This window comes from Neolamprologus multifasciatus, chromosome 6, assembly GCF_963576455.1.
Source record: "Neolamprologus multifasciatus chromosome 6, fNeoMul1.2, whole genome shotgun sequence".
Classification (NCBI taxonomy): Eukaryota; Metazoa; Chordata; class Actinopteri; order Cichliformes; family Cichlidae; genus Neolamprologus; species Neolamprologus multifasciatus.
The window spans coordinates 31,826,033-31,847,007 of NC_140444.1; the positions used below are offsets into that span (position 1 = coordinate 31,826,033).

The 20,975-nt window shown below is 38.2% G+C and overlaps 2 protein-coding genes and 1 pseudogene across 3 annotated transcripts in view; all 3 read left to right on the forward strand.

Annotated features, from left to right (window-relative positions):
- The window catches only part of LOC146517375 (uncharacterized), a 71,662-nt pseudogene that overhangs the window by 25,492 nt on the left and 25,195 nt on the right, over positions 1-20,975 (forward strand). The window lies entirely within an intron of this gene.
- LOC146517379 (uncharacterized) lies at positions 1,094-7,081 on the forward strand. The gene is made up of 9 exons (XM_085162411.1): positions 1,094-1,239; positions 2,028-2,333; positions 2,408-2,641; positions 2,737-2,841; positions 2,993-3,205; positions 3,304-3,645; positions 4,957-5,293; positions 5,385-5,442; positions 5,556-7,081. The coding sequence occupies exons 1-9, from the start codon at positions 1,185-1,187 to the stop codon at positions 5,793-5,795; spliced, it is 1,890 nt and encodes a 629-aa protein (XP_085018537.1). The 5' UTR covers positions 1,094-1,184; the 3' UTR covers positions 5,796-7,081.
- On the forward strand, positions 12,122-20,616 carry LOC146517380 (B-cell receptor CD22-like). Its single transcript, XM_085162403.1, has 10 exons — positions 12,122-12,373; positions 12,669-12,959; positions 13,043-13,276; positions 13,382-13,486; positions 13,593-13,811; positions 14,481-14,822; positions 16,530-16,875; positions 16,979-17,018; positions 17,166-17,326; positions 17,403-20,616. Exons 1-10 carry the CDS (start codon positions 12,319-12,321, stop codon positions 17,428-17,430), a joined length of 1,821 nt encoding a protein of 606 aa, XP_085018529.1. The 5' UTR covers positions 12,122-12,318; the 3' UTR covers positions 17,431-20,616.

A 20,975-nucleotide genomic window follows, 5' to 3' on the forward strand; every position in this document is an offset into this window, starting at 1 on the left:
CTGGGTGTGGCTAAAAAAGGCTAAAGACTGGCAGACGTTTTCACTGTGGAGCCACACTTAGCAGTGACATTAAAAGAACAAGAATACGACAGGCTGCAGTAAGTGACAAGTTAAACCACTACAGGGCTGCAACAATAACATTAATGTCACCTCTTCAAAGCCAGAATACAATTCAATCAGATGACTCAAACACTGGTTGCATATGGTTACCCTTAAAGAAAGTAACTAGAGACAGGCTACATAATTAAATTAAAAATAAGCAGCCTAACAGCAGATTAAGGTCAAACTTTTCATGCTGCTCTTTGACAACAGAAGCGTTTTCTCATTGTAAACCATTACAATCACATATGGAACACAGTTTAAACATCTTCACATCTTTCTGTTCAACAATATATATATATATATATATATATATATATATATATATATATATATATATATATATAATATACATGAATCCTGATATAAGAATAGAAGTAACTTTACTTATGAACGACAGGATGAGTTAATACTGTATGATTCATAGATCACGACTTTCAGGTCCAATTAGTTACAGAATATTATTGTGTGATTAACGATAGGAAAGTGAAAATGAGTTTCTGTTAAAAGTGTTTTATAAATAAATGTTTATAGAAATGGAAAATACAATGCAGTCTGAGAGCTCAAACACATTTCAGATATTTTAAATCAATTGTTCCCCATAGCACATTGTTTTATATTTTTTAAAACAAAATATAGTCGCAGTAGATTAAAGTCTGAATCGCTCCAGCTGTGTTTATTACAAATTGTCATACTGAGATATGCTCAGCAGTTTAACAGCTCCACAGCTTTCTGTTCAACAACTTCAATATATTTAATAAACTGAATATTTAATGCATTCAAAACACAACTGCATGCACAAGTAAATAAATTAAAAGCATCATTATTGTGGAATTGAACTGATGTAGATTAAAATTATATTCATGCTACAACAAAGCATTTAAGGATGCAAACGATTCAAAGGAAGAGGAAGCAAGTTTACTTTTAGTTTCAAAGATGCACGATGTGAAACCAGAGAATATGAACCAGCAGCCCACCCCTCGCTCTGATAAAGAGTACTGCTTAGTTTGTCTGATGACTCACGTTGTATCTTTTGGTTTGAGCTTTGACTGTCAGCTTTACGCTCAGTCTGGACTAAAACAACAATGGAGCTGAGAGATGCTGGTTGTCTGTTTATGGGTCTCATCTTTTACATTTCAGGTATCTGAGATTACTTATGAGTTCTTATGTAAAAATTGTTAGTTAATATTAACTTAACACTGGAAGTCACAGGCTTTTCTAACCCAAGTCAGCCAAGTGGAAGCTAAATTGGTTAGTCTTTTAGCATCAATTCATATGTAAATTAGATTGTTACTTGAGAAGTGGGGGAGTGGGGGTGTGTGAATGATTGCTGATTTCTAACTGCCAACTGCCTCTTTGTTGGTGGTGGGGGGGGGGGGGGGGGGGGGCTGCTAAAAGCTGCAAACTTCCTTTTGTGTTCGTCTTGATGCATTCTCAATCATCCAGGAAAATAAATCTCCAAAAGTCACCAACTTGGAGTGGTTAGTTTCCTGAGCCACAAGGAAACTTGTGTTTCAGTTTGCCAGCTTAGGGAGAAGTCAACACACATGGGTGTATTTCCTTTGTTGCTGAAATTTATTGATAAAAACAGTACAAAAAAACCCTAACCATTTGTACACATATTTACAAATAATAATAAAAAGTGAGTGAGTACATTTCAACATTTTCAGCAATCACTCACAATCCTGGCACTGCCATGGTATCTGTAGTCTGCATTTACCACACGTGTATCTGTAGCAGTGAACACATCGCACAGTGGCATGATTGTTCTTGCATTTGTGTTTGAAAAAGGTCTTGTAATATTTACAGATGAGGAATTTTAGTTTAGATTACTTTTTAATGTAAAGTACTGAAAATTATTAAGTGATTAATAATAAAGACATATTAATAAGATAATAAATATTATTATTAACTCTCTTCTGTTAAAGATGTTAATGGAGGAGAAACCAGGATCTGTGCTTTCAAAGGTTCATCAGTGGATCTGCACTGCTCACATCAACATCTGACTTCAAGCAGAAAATGGTTCACTATAGACTGGGATGGTTACAAGTATGTTCAGAGTGAGCTCTCTGTGGATGGACAACGTGTAACATACAACATGTCTGAAGAAAAAAACCCAACTTTAACCATCAATGATCTAAGAGAGAGTGATGCAAACGCTTACTGCTGTATGAAGACTACAGAGAATCCAGGACACTGTTGGTTCAACAGAATTACTCTTCAAGTTGTTGCAGGTACAGTGACTTTTACTCATTAATAACTTTCCAAATGACATCATTGTATAAGTTGTTCTCCATCATCATCTCAGAGCTGCAGGTAAAGGTGATTCCTGCCACAGAGGGACAGACAGTAACACTGATGTGCAGCAGCAGCTGTCCTCTGACTGAAAAGCCTGCAGCCTACATCTGGTACAAGAACAGAGAGTTTCTCTATGAGGACTGGTCTCCCTGGTACCAAGAGCTGCTCAGCAGTGAGGAAGCAGTCACATACTCCTGTGCTGTCAAAGGCTACGAGGATCTCAGAGCCCCTGAAGTCTCTGTGGGTGAGTCATGATGTTCATTCTGTTACAAAACATTATGCAAAGCCCTGTAATAATTCTCTCAGTACAAATATTAAATATTATTTCTCTGTGTTCAGATTCCATCACACAAACATGCTTCAGTGTGACTTATGCTTATGGAAACATGTCTTCCTACAATCAGACATTAGTGAATGAGTCATGCTCCATCACATATCCCAGAGGTAAAAAAAGAAAAAAATCCACACTGTTTAAACACATCTCCACTAAATCTCTAAATTCAGATTTCTTATAACTATCTTTTATATGAATTATATGAACTCTGTGAATATATCTATGCATAGTAACAAGAAGTGTTTTTATTCTTTTCAACAGAGGTTCATGTTCAAAGAGCTTCTTCCATCTCAGAGTTTGTCACACTGACCTGTAACACCAGCTGTAACCTGACTGATGATCAAACTGTCTACATGTGGTATCACAACAAACAAAACTATCATGAGAATCAGCATCATTCAACACAAAACTCTTCAACAGACACATTCTCTTGTGCGGTTAAAGACCACAAACGTCTTCAATCTAAGGAAGTTTGTAAGTGTTAAATATATTTTATTTTATATATAATAATAAACTCAAGTGCTGAAACACAGACAAATCAAACAACGTTAAATCTTCCATCTATATTTCAGGTGTTCAGGATAAAAACTGCTGGAGAGTGAATTATGTCAGCAGGAGAATCTGTGCTCTGGAAGGATCTTCAGTGAACATCACAAGTGAATACTCACATCCTGATAACATGAAGCCACAGTTTAAATGTTGGAGTAAAAAATGGAGACAAGATAAAGTGGAAGTTGAAGAGCTGATTGAGGCTGCAGGTCGTGTGGAGTATCAGGACAACATGAAGAACCAACACATCCTGACCATCAACAACCTGAAGAAGAATGACTCAGGAGGATACACATTCAGATTCAAGAGAGATCATGAAGGATGGACACAGTCTGATCTACCTGGAGTCTTTTTGATTGTCACAGGTAAATCTAAACTCCTCACTCAGCAGACTTTACTCATTAATATTTCAATATGAGCAGTAGCGCTAGAACTATTCAGATCTTTCTCGGTTATATAACAACGTTAAAATATTCCCTTACAATGAAAAGTTTGTTCTTTGTTGAAAAGCATGTAAATGTTATGAAAAATAACTATACTTAAAATATCAAAAGTAAAAACTGGCATTTTGCTTGATTTAATATAATAGTTTTAAAATTATATACAAATGAGTTTTTCGACAAAGAAATAATCTTTGTAACAACTTTCATCTTCAATTGAGGCATTTTAATAAAAGAATTACTTAAACGGTTCAGGAAATACAATCATATTTATACAGTCCCCCATTTTCAGAGGCTCAAAAGGGAACAGGATATCTGATACATTAAGCAAAGAATGATCCGGAGTTTATTTCAAGTATTTCATATTTATTTACTAAAATGTTCTGGAAAAATAAAATGTTCTGGAAAAATGAAATCAAGATTCATTTGTACCAGAATGATGGGAACAGACAAGTTTGGAGAAACTATGCCAGTGTTGTGGCATGGGAATATATTACTTCCAGTAGAACCAGGTCACCTGCATTTATTGATTTTGTAATTCTAGGATTAGTAGAAAGATTTTTAAAGTATACAGGGCTATACTTTCTGCTAGGATTCAGCCAAATGCCTCAAATGCAATAGTGTTTCACAGTCCCAATGGATAAGGGATGGTTGCATGGTAGGGAGAGACACAAACACTCACTAACAGACAGACGCACACTCAACATGAGGAACCAGCAATGTGACAAGGAACACTGGGAAACTGGGAAAAACAAGGCGCCTGTGAAATAAGTCAAACTAATGACAAGGGAAGCAAAACTGAACAAAACACACAACACAAGAGACTAACAAAATAAAACAGGAAAGTAACACTGAGAGTGAAACACAAATTTAACAGGCCAAAGTAAACACAAAGATAAAACTGAGTAAATATGGGCAACAACAGAAACACAGACTAGGCAATGGGGACATAGGAAGACAGGAAAAACCTGAGAATATCTAACAAAGAAATCTTGAACACACATTTAGAATGACACCCTAACCTAAGCAAATGTAATATTAAACTGAAAACTACTCAAAGTCAAATAAATGTTTCATTATATAACTGAATATGAGGACTGGAGGGTCTGCCTGCAGTCAGGCCTCAATTAAAACTCATGTTTTGTGAGTAATTCATGTTGAGATTTGGTAGAGTTTCATGTCTTGCCTTAATACTATTATTATTATTATTATTGTTGTTAAATCTTCGTCTTTCAGAGCTGAGAGTGAAGATGAGTCCTTCTGCAGTGGTGACAGAGGGTCAGAGAGTCACACTGACCTGCAGCACCAGCTGTCCTCTGACTGACAACACAAACTACATTTGGTATTTGAACAGTCGACCTCTGACCCCGAGAGAGAACCAGAACAAACATCTGATCCTAGACCCAGTCAGCAGGGAGGATGCAGGAAGCTACTCCTGTGCTGTGAAAAGCAACAAAGATATCAGCTCTGCTCCAAAGACTCTCACTGTCCAAAGTATCACAGGAATGTGGACAATTGGTATTTCTGTAATAATTCTGGTTTCAATACTTCTCTTTTTCTTCTTTTTGATTAGGTAAGTAACACTGTGTTTGATTCAAAGTGATAACATTTAATCTCTGGCATGAACTCACTTATTTTTTCTGTTTATTAATTTCAATAATCAGAAAAAAGTGGACTACGAGTCAGTCTTCCACAAACGAAACATCAAACAATGTAGTGGAGGTAAAGATTACTGTAGAGTTGGAAAACACATATTCATACTGAATGATCTTTCTTACAGAATCAAAGGAGTCAAATCTTTAAGTGTATTATGATGTATCGCTTTTTGTTCTCAGCTAATTCCTGATCCTGTGTGTGAAGACATCTTAGCTCAGCCACAGGTGGAGGATGAAGTCCTCTACAGCAAAGTGTACTTCTTCAAAAATCACACAGATCCTCTTTTGTCTACCGTAGAGCCACTTCAGCGCGGAGAAGAGCAGCATGCTGATTACACTGTGGTGAAGTTTAGAAATGACACGAGCTCTGATGAAGAATCTGTTGTCCTTTCAACAGAAACAGACCCCACATGGTGTTGAACAAGCCTTTTAACACATCTCTGCAACTGTCATTTAAAATTTTGTGCATCACACTTGAATCTTCCTTTCACGTTACCTTTTTGCTATATTCCACACAATTAGATTAGGCAGTTCGATGGGCTTCACATGTTACTCATATGAATGGAATAATTCATGATCATGTAAATATTATGCTCATGTATTTTTATTTTTATTCTATTTTAGCAGGTCAGGTGCCTTTTGTCTCCCTTTTCTAACCGTGAGAGCAATTACACACAAAGAAAGGTTGTTCAATATAGTCCAAGAACAAAGGGATACAACAACTGTAGTGTTTGCTGTGGGGATGACCCTCGTGTGTATATATGCGCTATTATAGCAGAAGACACTGAAATGTGGGAATGTCACTGCATTATAGCCTTGATTTTGTCACAGTGCAGAATATTTAAGTCCAAGTTGTTACTCTGGCCTCTATAAAACAATATAAACAGAAAATAAGCACTAAGAATTATTTATTTCATAACAACTGGAAACCTTGTTATGCCTTTTTCAGAACTGTACATTTAACCATTTCATTGCTGTTAGTGATTTTTATTTCATTGACGGTTTGTTCTTATATCATTATATCACTAGTGAATTTGGCACTTAGCACTGCCCTTTGTCACTTTTATATATGTATAAACAAATGATGTGTTTTTGTGTATATATGTAAACCTTGTTGAAAATTTGGATTTACAAAGTATGACAATTACAAATACAGATATCAGTGTCACAGTATAAAGACAAGTAACCCGATTTAGAAATTCATTTCTTTGTGGCAACAAGCAGAGACAAAAAGCTTTTCATCTGTAAACTCCTCACCCATCCCCCACACTTGCATGTGCATTGCTGCGATTGCAATCAGTTTCTAGCAGAGAGAACTGTGGTCTTTTTGCGTGCTAACTCAGAGATAATAACAGGGTTCAGTGGAAAATATTGCTGAAAACATAACCTGCAAGCGCTACCCAGATACCCATCTGCACAGACTGCTGCTGACATCATGTGCTGTGATAATGGCAGCCTACGGTGGGCAGACCACAAACTGCTAAGGAGCAGAACAAGCTAGACTGGTGCTTAATAATGGTGATGTTTTCCAAATGGTCACTATTATTATTAATATTATTGTTATTATTATTATTTTAACAGGCTGTAAACATGCCTTGTAAAAATGTTTGTATGAGCATTTTAACTCTTGTGCCATTTTTATTGCACTCCATCAGGTTTGAGCAGGAGAGTTTTAGAAAAAATAATGAATACATACAGCATACATATATATACATAAATGTAGAGGAATAATATCAATACTTAGAACAGTTATTGAGAACTGAAAGTTACTTGAACATATTCAGCACAAGACAACTAAGCCCCATTGTTCTTCCTGCAGACAGCAAAAGAACCACAGAGGAAGGACATTCACGTTTATGCCTGTCCTGTCCGGCAATCAGAGTTATTGTCTGAAGCCCAAGAAAAAGCCCAGCAGATTTATGTTCCCAAGTCGATGATTTCCGCTTTTGCTGTCCTGGTCCACTTGATAGTAAATCGTTTTTATAGATAGATAGATAAAACAGAGGATTTTTTTTTATTATGAGTCATTACAATCAGAACAGATAGGAGAGGGGGAGAGGAAAGAGAAAGAAAAAGGAAAGAGAAGTTTGGAAGACAGTTAACAGAAGGAGAGGAGAGAAAAGACACTGAAAATATGCTTCAACACCTGCTGAAAAAAATGAGCAAAAAAAACAAGAGCAGGGAAACCACAGCAACAACCAACATATGCAAAAGTAACAGTAAATAATAAATATTAAATGTTACTGAGCAGCATACAGTACTAATAATGCATTATGTGTTTAGAGGCAGCAGCCGACCAAGATACTGTGCATCTGTGAGTACCTGTTTGTACACCTCTGTGTGTAAGAGCTCTTGTGTTCATAAGATTTCTCCATCTAAATGTTTAATAGTAGGTGTAGGGAGCCATATGCCCCCAGGACATGAAGCAGGCATGGAGGAGACCCAGACCCCCAGACATCCAGTGCTTTCTATGTCTGCTGAACATAAAACAGTCATGTCAGTCCTTCTGTTTTTCTGTCGATTATGACCTGTGAGTTAATCATGTCTACTTGAATATTTAATGTCAACTTCATGCTTGTGTACTGGACTCGAACAACCATGTTGCTGACAGATCAACACGTTTCTCTTTTTCATCTTCTATATTTATAAAAAAGATAGCAATAACTTTAAATACATTCTAAGAACAGAAGAAAAACAAAGATAACTGTGATAAAATTATAAATCAGTTTACTAATGAAAGTTTCTATTAACCCTCCTGTTACCCACAAGCAAAATTGGTATGGATCGTATCTGGCCCACACAATGTGCTTACACATGGCCCACATACTGCAAAGAATGACGGCCCTTTGGTGGCCCAGATTCGGGTTGCCAGATATGGCCCACACATGGGCCAGCAGCAGACACACTGCTGGCCCAGTTCCAGCTCTGTCCCCAGATGTCAGCCTAATGTGTACCATAGCAGTATAGTATTGCAACCAATGTTCCCACTAAGCTGCGCGCGTGCACAATTGCGCACTGCAGGCACGGTCTCTGCGCACAAAAAAATCTAACCTGAATTGAAATTAAAATTAATACTTTAACAATTCTGTTTTGCAGTGTTAGTCAGTAAGTGACTGGTTGCTCCCGTATGGGATTAGAACGATGCCACCTTATCCCATAGTCCAGCCAATGATGCGATTCACATTCGTATATACGCAGCTAATCAACATCGTTGACAGGCTATGACAGCGTCCTTATGTGCCGACACCGGTGTTTTAGCTAGCAAAGCGGCGTGGCTGATGTGGAGTGAAGCCACGTTAATGACAACGTGTACAACCATTGGAGATGTGAGCAGGACAGACGGAACAATTGACGGAAAAAGTGTGGACTTTATACCAGTTTTTAAATTGTGTTGATAGGCCACGTAAAACCAGAGCTGAGATACAAAATATCTGCAATGTTTGGTTTTCTTCCTGAGTACTATCGTTGTTTATATTTACTGCGGGAAGAAACGGTAAAAACGGCATTTGATAAGGAAAATGCTCATCAGCACTCTCCACCTGTGAGGAAAAAGAAAACCAAAAAAACCCCCACCCTTTCCTATTGGTCAAAAAATGTAACATGTCGACCAATCAAAAAATGATATGACAACATGGCCTTTAATTATTTAGGAAGGGGGAAGTTTTTGGAGTGACGGCGGTGTTTTGAGATGTGAGAGATTTGCGACGTTTAGCGCAAATCTTGTGTAGTTAGTGTGTAGCGTAGTCAATAGCTTTGTTGTGTGTGTGTCAGAACAATGAGGCGACTGCTGAATGTTACAGGTGTTACAGCAGTGAAACATCTCCTGTTGTCAGGCCTGCAGGTATCAGGCTGTTGTTCTCCTTTATCTCATAGTGGACAGAAATTATTTTTTGGAGTGGCACAAATAATTTGTGTGGCATCAAATTTGATGCAGAACAGCTGATTGTTCTGTAAATGGTTTGAAATGTTTATTTAAAAAATCACCTTGGCTGCATTTTTAGGTAAACAGCTGCAAAAAAAAACTTTGTTGTTTTCATAACTCAGTTACTTTTTTGAAGAAGTAACTATATAATTAATTGCCCAACATTGGTCATTATATCCTGTATTTTGCAGACAGAGAGTTACAGGACTTTCTCCCAGACCACAGACTCATAATACAAGTCAGAGCTTTATAAAAAAAGAAAAGAAAAAAAAAAGTTGTGGTTTCAAAATTGGAGTTCAAGTTATTTTTACTTCCAATAGTGTTAACATACTACGCAGGTCATGATTTGAGGTCAATATTTTTTTTTAAATTTTCATTGTAAGTGGGCTAAAGCAGTTAATTAAAAGTGGTCTAACTGCTCTAATTTGATTATTTTAATAAACCACGTAACTTGGATGGATTTAATGCTGGCGTGACCACAGTGCACACGTCTGCTGTTGCTCACAGTGGTCCAAGGGACCGCTCAGGGAGTTCAGACACTCAGTTCGCTCACTGAGTGTCTGAACTCCCTGGGAGGGGAGAGGGCAGCCGATGATCTTTTGTGCTGTCATGACTACACTCTGAAGCCTCGCTCTATCCACTTCAGTGCAGCTGCCGTACCATACCGTGATGCAGTAAGTTAGCAGGCTCTCAATGGACGAGCGGTAGAAGGTCAGCAGGTTGGAGTTCAGCTTGTACTTCCTGAGGGCCCTCAGGAAGTGCAGGCAACGTTGGGCCTTCTTGATGACCACTGAGATGTTATCTGTCCAGAAGATGTCAGCAGAAATGAGGATACCAAGGAACCAGAAGGAGTGGACCCTCTCCACACACTCCCTGTGGATGTAAAGGGGGTCTATGTCAGTGCTGTGCCTCCTGAAGTCAACAATGACCTCTTTGGTTTTCTTAGTGTTCACTGCCAGGTTGTTCTCTGAACACCATGCTGCCAGCTTCAGGACTTCCTCTCTGTAGTCTGCCTCGTCTGCCTTTGAGATGAGTCCGACTACTGTGGTGTCGATTGCTGTTGTGGGTCGAACTGCAGTCATGGGTGTAGAGAGAATACAGGAGGGGGCTCAGCACACAGCCAGGTGGGGAGCCAGTGCTCAGTGTGCGATTTGAGGAGACATGAGGGCCAAGTCTTACAGTGTGTGTGTGTGTCTCTGTTTGAATCCATCTCTCACCCCAACCACACACCTCACCTCTGTTTTACTGTTCTGATACATGTCCTCCAGCAGCCTCACCCTCCTCTGTCCCACTGCTGTCCTCCTCATACAGTACCACAGTTCCTTTCTTGTCACGCTATGTCCTCTTCTTCTTTTACTAAGATGAATTCTTTCTAAAGAAGGAAGGACATTTTTATATAATAACTTAACGCCATCTGTCATCACCTACAAAACAACAACCTACCTTGTTGTCATGACAGTGATCAGGCATACAAAAACAGCTGTACCATCAATGTTTCTGAATAAAAGCTGAAGGTTGAGGAGAGCCATGCTTTTAGGACATGTGAGCAGGAAAGCATACATGTTCTTTAAGGTTCACTTCTTTGTTTCATTTAAAAACTCTGATGTCTGCTAATGAAAGTATCTGGTAAAGGGATGACTGGAAACACAAAAAACATCTAAAACATCTATGGATTAAAAGGTCAGATAAAGCAAAGTCCAACTGGAAATGGTACACTGTGCACAAGCTGGGCAACAAGTATGTTCTCTACAGACGAAACCAGGGTCGTGTGCGTGTCTGATGGCTTCCCCACACAGGTGATCAAGGATGTGAGAGAAAGTGATGCAAACATTTACTGCTGCAACAAGTATAGAAACAATCAAGAACACTGCTGGGACAGGAGAGTTAAACTCATTGTTTCAGTATGATGCTTGTAAACAGTGATTATTTTATGATTATCACACCGATGAATGCATATCCTCTCAGAGCTGAAGGTAAAGGTGATTCCTGCCTAATCACCACCTGAAAACAGCTCTATCTTATTCAGATATTTGAGATAAAATGAATGCAAATTTTGGTTCCCACAAAATGTGAATAAAAACAGAGTAAAAGAGGGTACAAATATTACTGAACAGTACACACAGCTTTTATAGGCTCACACTGTATGCTACTATTCATATAATACCCCCCCCTCTCTCTCTCTCTCTCTCTCTCTCTCTCTCTCTCTCTCTCTGTTGTCCAAACAAAATCAGCATAGGTGCATATTAAAATAGTGTGTTAAACTGTCATGGATAAAGTATAGACCCAGTGAAGACATTTGATGTGTTATTGAAAAAAATTTAAATCGTTTTTCTTCTTTTTTCTATTTCTGTATACTAATGTAGGCAAGTCACTGCATCTTTATCAGTAAATCTGATCTTTTTTTTATTTAGACTTTACAAAGGTGAGTATACTAGTAATATATAAAAACACACATGTATTTATTACAGTATGTATAGCAATAGAGTACATTTACTGCTCATTTACTGAAGTATATTTACAGATCAATGAAATGAAATGATATTTTGAAAAATGAAAATATCACGCCTGTTAGTGGTTCTGGTAAGTTTCTTTTTCTGCACCACAATAACCACTAATGCCACACCATTGTTGTTACTCTGCCAATAGTAACAACTTTGTTTTTACTTTGTTTTTTTTAAAATAACAAAGACAAGAAGTGTGACAATAAACAAAAAAAAAACCACTCTAAATTCAAAAGTAAGAGTCCAATAGCTGCTGCAAACATGCATTCTTCACTAGAGGGCTCTGTTGTGAAAAAAATAATAATTATAAAGGAGGAAGTGACTTTGGTCATGTTAAAACGTGTTTGTCCTGCAGACACGCTGAAATCAGCTCTGTATTCAGGTTTTCCTCTGAGACAGCTCATGAATTTGAACGTTTATTCACATTTTTGATATTTTATAAATTTTGATATTAACAGAAGTCATAGCAAGGACTAAATTATATTCACACAATCAACTTTTTGATTGATCTACAACAGCCATGTCGTTGGCAGAAGCTGGATGTTTGTTTCTGGGTTTCATTCTGTGTCTCTCAGGTAGGAATAATTTGTTTCTCCTCCTCATGATGACTGTGATGCTGTTTGTGGAATCTAGAAAAAAGATGCAGAAAGTTAGAAGTTTTTCTAAGAAGCTAAATTAAAGTGAATTTTGTAAACAAACTCACTTAAGAGATTTACTGTTAACATGATTTTTTGAAGTTCTGAACTCTCAAGTATATCAAAGCACCAGATTGTGATCCTTCACAGTAACATGCTGTCATCACAGATTAGCACAGAAAAGAAAGTTAGCATAAATGTTCACCATGTTTTCTAATCACATGTTGTGTTAAAGGTGTTCAGGGAAAACCAAACAGCATCTGTGCCTTGAAAGGTTCATCAGTGAATCTGCCCTGCTCACATCAACATCCCACTGCAAGAAATAGCTGGTACGCTGGACACGATACTGTCTCCAAGATAATGTTCTCAGTAGAGGAAACACATGTAAAGTACAGCATGTCAGCAGAGAGTAATTTCACTCTAACAATCAATAATCTGACAGAGAGAGATGCAGATTTTTACTGCTGCATTAAAACTGCTGACAAATCAAAGTGCCAACAAAGTGGAATTCATCTCCAAGTTACAGGTACAGTTCTTTTTACAAATGCATCACAAATGAATGAGTTTATGAATGATCAGTGTATTCATGTTGGTCATGTGACCTCTCAGAGCTGCAGGTAAAAGTGATTCCTGCCACAGAGGGACAGACAGTAACACTGATGTGCAGCAGCAGCTGTCCTCTGACTGAAAAGCCTGCAGCCTACATCTGGTACAAGAACAGAGAGTTTCTCTATGAGGACTGGTCTCCCTGGTACCAAGAGCTGCTCAGCAGTGAGGAAGCAGTCACATACTCCTGTGCTGTCAAAGGCTACGAGGATCTCAGAGCCCCTGAAGTGTCTGTGGGTGAGTCATGATGGACACCTCCTCATCATGTTATGAGATGTTAAACACAAACACTTTACTCTTCAGACTCTAATGAATTTACTGGAAGTTGTTGGTTTTTCTCAGGTTCCATCACAGAGACCTGCTTCAGTGTGACCTATGCTAAAGGGAGAATATGTTCTTCTCAGCAGACATCAGTGGACGAGTCCTGCTCCATCACATATCCCAGAGGTGAAGTTCTGGACAAACTGCACTTTGAAACTTCATTTTTATTTGTTAATTTATTTGACACGACAGAGATGAACTGGTGGAAAATGTATTTATCATCTCCCAACAGAAATTCATGTCCAGAGGACTCCTGCTGAACACAGAGATCACATCAGACTGACCTGTAACAGCAGCTGTTTTCTGACTGACCCTCTGATTTCCTTTGTGTGGTATGAGAACAAAAAGCCAACACTGAATGAGGGAAAACAGATTCAGTTTTCCAGCTCTCATCCAGATGGTTTTTCTTGTGCTGTGAAAGGTCTTGAGGATGTGCGCTCTGCTGACGTCTGTGAGTAAAAATGTTAACTTTCGAAGTATTATCACCACTTCTTGCAATTAAAACTAAGTCTATTAATCATCACACTAGTAAATCCAACAAGGTTCATTCTGTTCATTCTGGACATAGCATTTTCAGTGGGAGAAACGTTTTGTCTTTCATCTAAGTGACTTCTTGAGTCTCAGCTCACTGCAGTTTTCCCCAACCTCATAAACTGTACATTTCCACAATGACTGAAACTAGGTCAGTTTCTTGATCATTAATGAGTGATAAATTATTTTGTAAATGTTGGTGATCACATCACAATTCTCAGCTGCAGATCCAAAACTCTGGACTCATCTCCCTCTTCAGATCTGCTCATCTATGATACTAACAGTATTCATCTCCTGACTTCTGCTTAGCTTTTTCAGTCTCAGCCAAGAGTAACTCAGTCTGTCATTTTCCTGAATATATTTCCTTCCCTGATTTATATATTTTTAATGTTATTATTTTATTCTTATAAATTATTTAGTTGTTTTTGTATTTTTATCACTAATTATTACAATAATTTAAAGTACTTTTTACTTGTTGTGTAGTACTTTGTTGTCAGTTGTTAACCGATCCCTTATGTTTAAATATATAATCTAAATAAACTGATTCTACAAATTGAGTTAAAATATCTGTATCTTATCTATATTTCAGGTGTTAGTGATTCCTGCTGGAATTTGAATTATGTCCACAGCAGAATCTGTGCTCTGGAAGGATCTTCAGTCAACATCTCCAGTAAATACTCACTTCCTGACTACGAGCAGATACAGTCTAAATGTTGGTATAAAGTCAAGAGAAATGCTGAGGTGGACGTCTGGAGGAACTTGACTGAGGATGCAGATCATGTAGAGTATGATGACAGCATGAAGAACCAACACATCCTCAGATTAAAGAAGCTGAAGAGAGATGACTCAGCAGAATACAGGTTCACCATCACAACAGAAAATGAAGAAATGAAACAGTTTGATTTTCCTGGAGTTACTCTGATTGTCACAGGTAATTATTCAGTAGTCAGTAAGTAAGAGTAAAAATTTGATATTTTTCAAACCTACTAGCTCTTAACAGGTACATTCTGTGTTACAAAAGAATATGAAGAGCCATCATTCAACTGTGTCTTACATATGTAATGTAAGTCATCACACAGATACAACCAAATGCATGATGCAATCATCAGATTTCTCAAGATCCAGCCATTCATTTCTTCTGCGTATCCATTTTCAGGTTGCAAGGGCCAATCCAAGATAGTGGCAGTGAATGTAAACAGCAGTAAAACTATAAACATCTAATCTTTAAAGTAAAGTAAAAAAAAAATAATTTATATAGCACCTTTCAAGATAAAAATCACAAAGTGCTTCACAGAAGCTAAAACCTAAAAATAAAAATCAACCAAAAGCAAGCTTAAAAAGATGAGTTTTTAGCTGTTTTTTAAAAGTGACCACTGAGTCCACAGATCTCAGGCTCAAAGGGAGAGACTTCCACAATCTGGGGCCACAGTTACAAAAGCTTTGTCGCCTTTTGTTTTCAGCCTCGTGTGTTGGACAACCAGCAAGCCCTGGTCACATGACCTCAGGGACCTGCTGGGAATGTATGGATTAAAAGTTCACTTATATATGTTGGTGCTTGTCTATGCAGAGCCCTGAAAGTCAAAGTCAAAACCTTAAAGTGGATTCTGAATTTAACGGGGAGCCAGTGCAGCTGAATCAGCAGGGGTGTGACATGGGAGTACTTGGAGAACTTGGTCAGAAGCGTTGCAGCAGCGTTCTGAACAACTTGCAGATGCTCCAAAGAGGCTTTACATAAACAAGTAAACAAAGAATTACAATAATCCAGGCGAGATGAAACAAATGCATGAATGACAATTTCTAATTCAGAGCGCGATACAATGGGACTGGTACTGTTGTGTATTTGTGAATTTTGCACTATATATGCACTACCCATAAAGTGTGCCACACCACACTGTGATAAAGCGTGGTGTGGCACAGTGATAAAGCTTAGATTTAGCTGGCAGCACCTGGAAGTGGACAGATGTGAGACCATAGAAACTTATGCATAATGTTCATTCAAATGTAACCTGAGATAAACAACAACACATGGCATATCAGTGCCACTATTTATTCCAAAAAATACTAAGCAAAAGGCAGGCACTAACTCGCGATAGGGGAAATCCGTGAAGTAGTCAGATTTATTTCTGTACAATTATTATAGATGTTACTGCTACTACCTGCTACTATACTATAATCATAAAATGTTGCTAGTTTTTAACACACTGCTTCTGCATTTTGGTTTCATTTTAGATAAAAAAAATAATAATACAGTGTAATGTATCATATGTTACAGGGTGGCTGTAACAGGTCACCAACTAACTGGAAGGTTGGTGGTTCAATCCTAGTCTGCTCCAGTCTGCATGCCAAGTATCTTTGGGCAAGATGCTAAACCCATGTTGCTCTCCAATGCATCCATCGGAGTATGAATATATGTGGATGTTAGTTATGAAGCACTGAGAAATGGTAGAAAAAAAAGTGTGAATGGGTGAATGCACAAGTTGTGTAAAGCACTTTGAGTGCTTAAAATAGAGTAGAAAAGTGTTATATAAGAACCACTCCATTTATCATTTTGTTGTTATTCACAATTCACATTTAATGCATAAGCCACAGAAGAGATTTGCTATAAAAGAGATTTTTTTGACCAATGTTTCTCTTTCAGAGCTGAGAGTGAAGATGAGTCCTTCTGCAATGGTGACAGAGGGTCAGAGAGTCACACTGACCTGCAGTACCAGCTGTCCTCTGACTGACAACACAAACTACATTTGGTACTTGAACAGTCGACCTCTGACCCCGAGACAGAGCCAGAACAAACATCTGATCCTAGACCCAGTCAGCAGGGAGGATGCAGGAAGCTACTCCTGTGCTGTGAAAAGCAACAAAGATATCAGCTCTGCTCCAAAGACTTTCACTGTCCAAAGTATCACAGGAACATGGACACCAGCAGCTGCAGGAGTTTCTGCAGCTCTGCTCCTTTTAATACTTCTCACTGTCTTCTGTTTGATCAGGTGAACATCAATGTTTTGTCTCTCACATCAACCAGATTCAATCTCAAGTTCACACACTAACCTGGCCCCACCTGTTTCTATATTCATCTGTTTCACTGACCAGAAAAAAGAGGTCAAGAAATGAAACAATGGAGAACTCCACGGTAAAGAAAACACATTTAATACACATTTAATATTCTTGCTTCTGTATAGGGACAGTCTTTTCCACATTTAATCCTCCCACTCCTCTTTTTCACCACTTAATTTGAAATGTTTGTTCTGTTTTGCATCACTTACACTTTGGTTTCAAGTATGAAAGCTTCTCAGCTCAGGAGGAACCTGACTACAGTGAAATCTGCTTGTCCAAGAATAAATCAGAGACTCCCTACTCCACTATTCAGCCATTTCAACCACAAGAGCAGGACCATCACCCCTATGATGTTGTGGACTTGAGAAACAAGACTGCTCCTGAGTGAGTATGTTCTGTGGATATAAATCACACTTTAATTGAATTATTTTAATTAATGCACTAGTTTTCTTACTTTCAGGCTCAATGAACAGGCTCTGGACACCTAGAAACTTTACAACACCTCAACCTAAAGAAGATAAAATATAATAACACATCTGGCTGTACAGGACTTGAATGAATTTGTTGAGATGTTGGCTTTTTTTTTGATGAGTATTTACGTGTTGTGGGTGCTCTTGACAGCATTAATGGATACGCTTATAGGAATTGAAACTAAGTGACTAGGAAGGCTTAGCAGCTCTTGATCTTGAGATGCTCGCTCTCAGGCTCTGCACACACCAAATAAGAGGAAGCCTCAAAACCAGTGCTTTTTGTATAGTGTGTAATTAAAAGCACTAGTCTTTCACACATTACAAAATCTCAGTTAAGTCTTGGAATTTTCCACTGAATACATAACGCATTTGAACCGTTTCCCAAAAGTGTGCCATCTTAGGAGTTATTGATTTTTAGTATCAAACTGGGAGTCTTATTTAACTATCATCAGTGTTGGGGAGTAACGGAATACATGTACCGCCGTTACGTATTTAAAATACAAAATATGAGTAACCGTTACAGTTACCGTTTAAAAAGGTGGTATTTAGAATACAGTTACTTTGTTGAAATAAACGGATTACATGGCGGTACTTCCCTGTTTCATATTGTGGCGGGTCAGGCCTGTTTGGGTTTTGTTTGACAGCTACGTTCTGTTGTTCCAGGTGGCAGCGTTACGGTTGCCATGGTTACAGGGTGACGCTCTCTCTCTGCGTGTTTCCTGGGTGAGAGAGGCCTTTTTGTTGTTGTTGTGCTAAGCTAACTGCCATACACGTTATGTGTCTGTGAGCGAGGGAGGGAGAAAAAGGAAAAGTACGAGTTGTCATCGAGCAAAAACAGGAGCTGGAAGCATGTAAATATAATAATAACCACTGCAGCCAAGAAGAGTGCCTGATGAGCCCAGTTGTAAGTAAGCTATTAAGACTCGACTGTACACCATGTTCGTGTTTTCCTCCGAAACAATAAGTTCTGTTGGAGCAGCCTTTCAACGCCTCTCTCTGTCTCTCGCAAGCAAAGTTGACCCAGACAACAAAGTAAAGCTAGTTTTCGGCTACGAGCCCGACACAGAACCCACCGTATTAGCCAGAGGTTCCTTTACTACGGTTCGGAGCCGCGAACCTTCAGTAACAGTAATAAATCACAGCAATCGTACATTCATGTAGTTGTAAACAGCATGATAATATATTAAGTAATCCAAAGTATTCAGAATACGTTACTCTCATTGAGTAACGGAACGGAATACGTTACAGAATACATTTTGGGGCATGTATTCTGTATTCTGTAATGGAATACATTTTAAAAGTAACCTTCCCAACACTGACTATCATCTACTGTTTTAATCAAAACTGTTGACTAGCAGGTTTGCAAGTCAGAGATGTTTTGCCAGGTTATGGTTATGTTATGCAAGCAAGTTACTCTTGTAGAGTTTTAGCCATTGCAGAGACACTACAGAAGAGAGAGGCTGGTTACTCCAAGACTGCAGAGTTGACAACAGGATAAGAGGTCATAGAAACACAACTTCCAGGTGGGGGAAAGAGGTGTCCAACTCCAGTCCTCGAGAGCTACTGTCCTGCAGCTTTTAGATGCATCCTTGTTCTGACACACCTGAATCAAATGAATGGCCTGTTACCAGGCCTTTGCCAAACTTGATGGCATGCTGAAGAGGTAATCCAACCATTTCATTCAACTGTATTGGAATAGGGATGCATCTAAAAGCTACAGGAGAGTAGCTCTCGAGGACTGGAGTTGGACACACAGGATTTAGAGATTCATAAATGACTTCCCAAGTTCCCAGATGCAATTCTGTCAAGTTTCAAGACTTGCTAGAAGCATTCTGGAGCAAGCTAATGATAACGAAAATAAATTCTCAACCAACATGAAACATCTGCCGTCAGATGACATATACCCAGTTAATTGGATATTTTAATAAAATATAGTATTTAGTAAGTAATTGTTTTTCAACTTTTGCTTTTATTTAGGCTACAGTTATAAATGTTATGTTTTAATAAGCTGGGGTCCCTATGATGCCTTGTCTACTTTTATTGTTACACATAATATGTTTTATAATATCCAAAGGTTCTCATGTGTTTTCAGTATTTGCCATAATCATGTGCATTATGTTATTTTTTTTGGTTTGTAATATGACTACTTTTGAAAATATAGGTAATTTGACGTGCACATTATCATTACAATTAATGTCCAAGGTTTTTCACTTTTGTGTCTACTTCTGTCTTTATAAAAGTTGAGTTAAATTAAACCTGTGCTCCAATGTTTTTTTGATGGCCACACTTCTTAATAAAATATAGGATTGTAGCCTGACTGGGATTATTTAAAATAAGACCAATTTCAAATGTTATTCATACATTTTATTAACATACCATTGTATTACAGGATTAAGTCAGGTAAAACAGATAAATAAAAGAATGCTAAGTAATTCCTTGCCTACTTCTTCTGCAAAAAACAAATCAGTCATAGGAGTGTCCCTGTAAGTGCTGGAGTGAGAATGAGGAACAAGAGAAAAAGAAAAGAGAAGGAATGCAACTCTTTTCTCGATGGTCACTTGACACTGTCTTAGACAGTATACATTTCCTCTTTACTCAGTCCACAAAAGGATAAGCTGTACAACCTTTTCACAGGTTAATGTGTTAAAAGTAAACTTGAGCAGCAGGATCATTATAAGGTCACCAGATGCTGTAAAACATCTTTAAAGAGGCTTTAGCATGTCAGGTGTTTCCTGTGTTAGTTTTCCATATATACTGCTTTGCACTCAATTTCAGAGTAATAGTGAAAGGAACTTTAGTTAAACTGACTCATTCAGTTGTCATTTTCTTGTGCTTTCAGTTCTCCACTAGTATTTTTCCACATACTGGAGGACCTCCCTCTTTTCATACACTACACTGCATCGCTCACCTCCTCCAGCATCACCTCCTGAGACAGCTGGGGACTCAATCTGCACACAGTGATTACTAGATAATGGAAACAAACAGTTCTTTAAAGAGAGAAAAGTGAAAGTTTGCTGGTTCACTTCCAGCTAGAAACACAAATCCCCATCGACCTTGCATCCGGTTTAAAACTGCCAAATCAAACATGCAGAGCTACCTGCAGTTAACCCTTTTGTCACAAGAAGGCAGCAAAAGTTTGCTGACATTCAGACTTTGGCTAAAAGACAATGCCAAATCAAACACTACATGTATTAGGAGTGTGACAGTTAACTTCTTAAGCCCCAAGCCTACCTGATCTCCTGCCTTTTGCCCCCGTATCAGGGGGCGTTGGGGCTTAAGAGGTTAAACTGACCCAGCTGAAGTCTCTAGACCTGTGATGCTGTAAAAATATTTTGTGTGTTTTGAAATTCTGCATCATGCATGTGAGACTGCAGCATTTGGGTTTCCAGATGTTTGTAGAAGCTGAAAAGCTTATTTTAAAATTGAAAAATGTTTACACAAACATCTTTCCTTGTCCCTGCAGCGGTGAGTTCTTCCCTGCTGTATAGTTATCTTTTGATATTCAGTTTCACCTCATCATGAAACTGAATATCACATCAGGTTTGTTTTTGATTGAGTGTCAT

Excerpts from the sequence above, each read along its gene's own strand:
- LOC146517380 (XM_085162403.1), top strand. The coding sequence starts at position 12,319 with ATGTCGTTGGCAGAAGCTGGATGTTTGTTTCTGGGTTTCATTCTGTGT. Across the intron at positions 13,277-13,381 it reads AGCCCCTGAAGTGTCTGTGG|GTTCCATCACAGAGACCTGC; the intron begins GTGAGTCATGAT and ends GGTTTTTCTCAG. Across the intron at positions 13,812-14,480 it reads TGTGCGCTCTGCTGACGTCT|GTGTTAGTGATTCCTGCTGG; the intron begins GTGAGTAAAAAT and ends TCTATATTTCAG.
- LOC146517379 (XM_085162411.1), top strand. The coding sequence starts at position 1,185 with ATGGAGCTGAGAGATGCTGGTTGTCTGTTTATGGGTCTCATCTTTTAC. Across the intron at positions 2,842-2,992 it reads CTCCATCACATATCCCAGAG|AGGTTCATGTTCAAAGAGCT; the intron begins GTAAAAAAAGAA and ends TCTTTTCAACAG. Across the intron at positions 5,443-5,555 it reads CATCAAACAATGTAGTGGAG|CTAATTCCTGATCCTGTGTG; the intron begins GTAAAGATTACT and ends TTTTGTTCTCAG.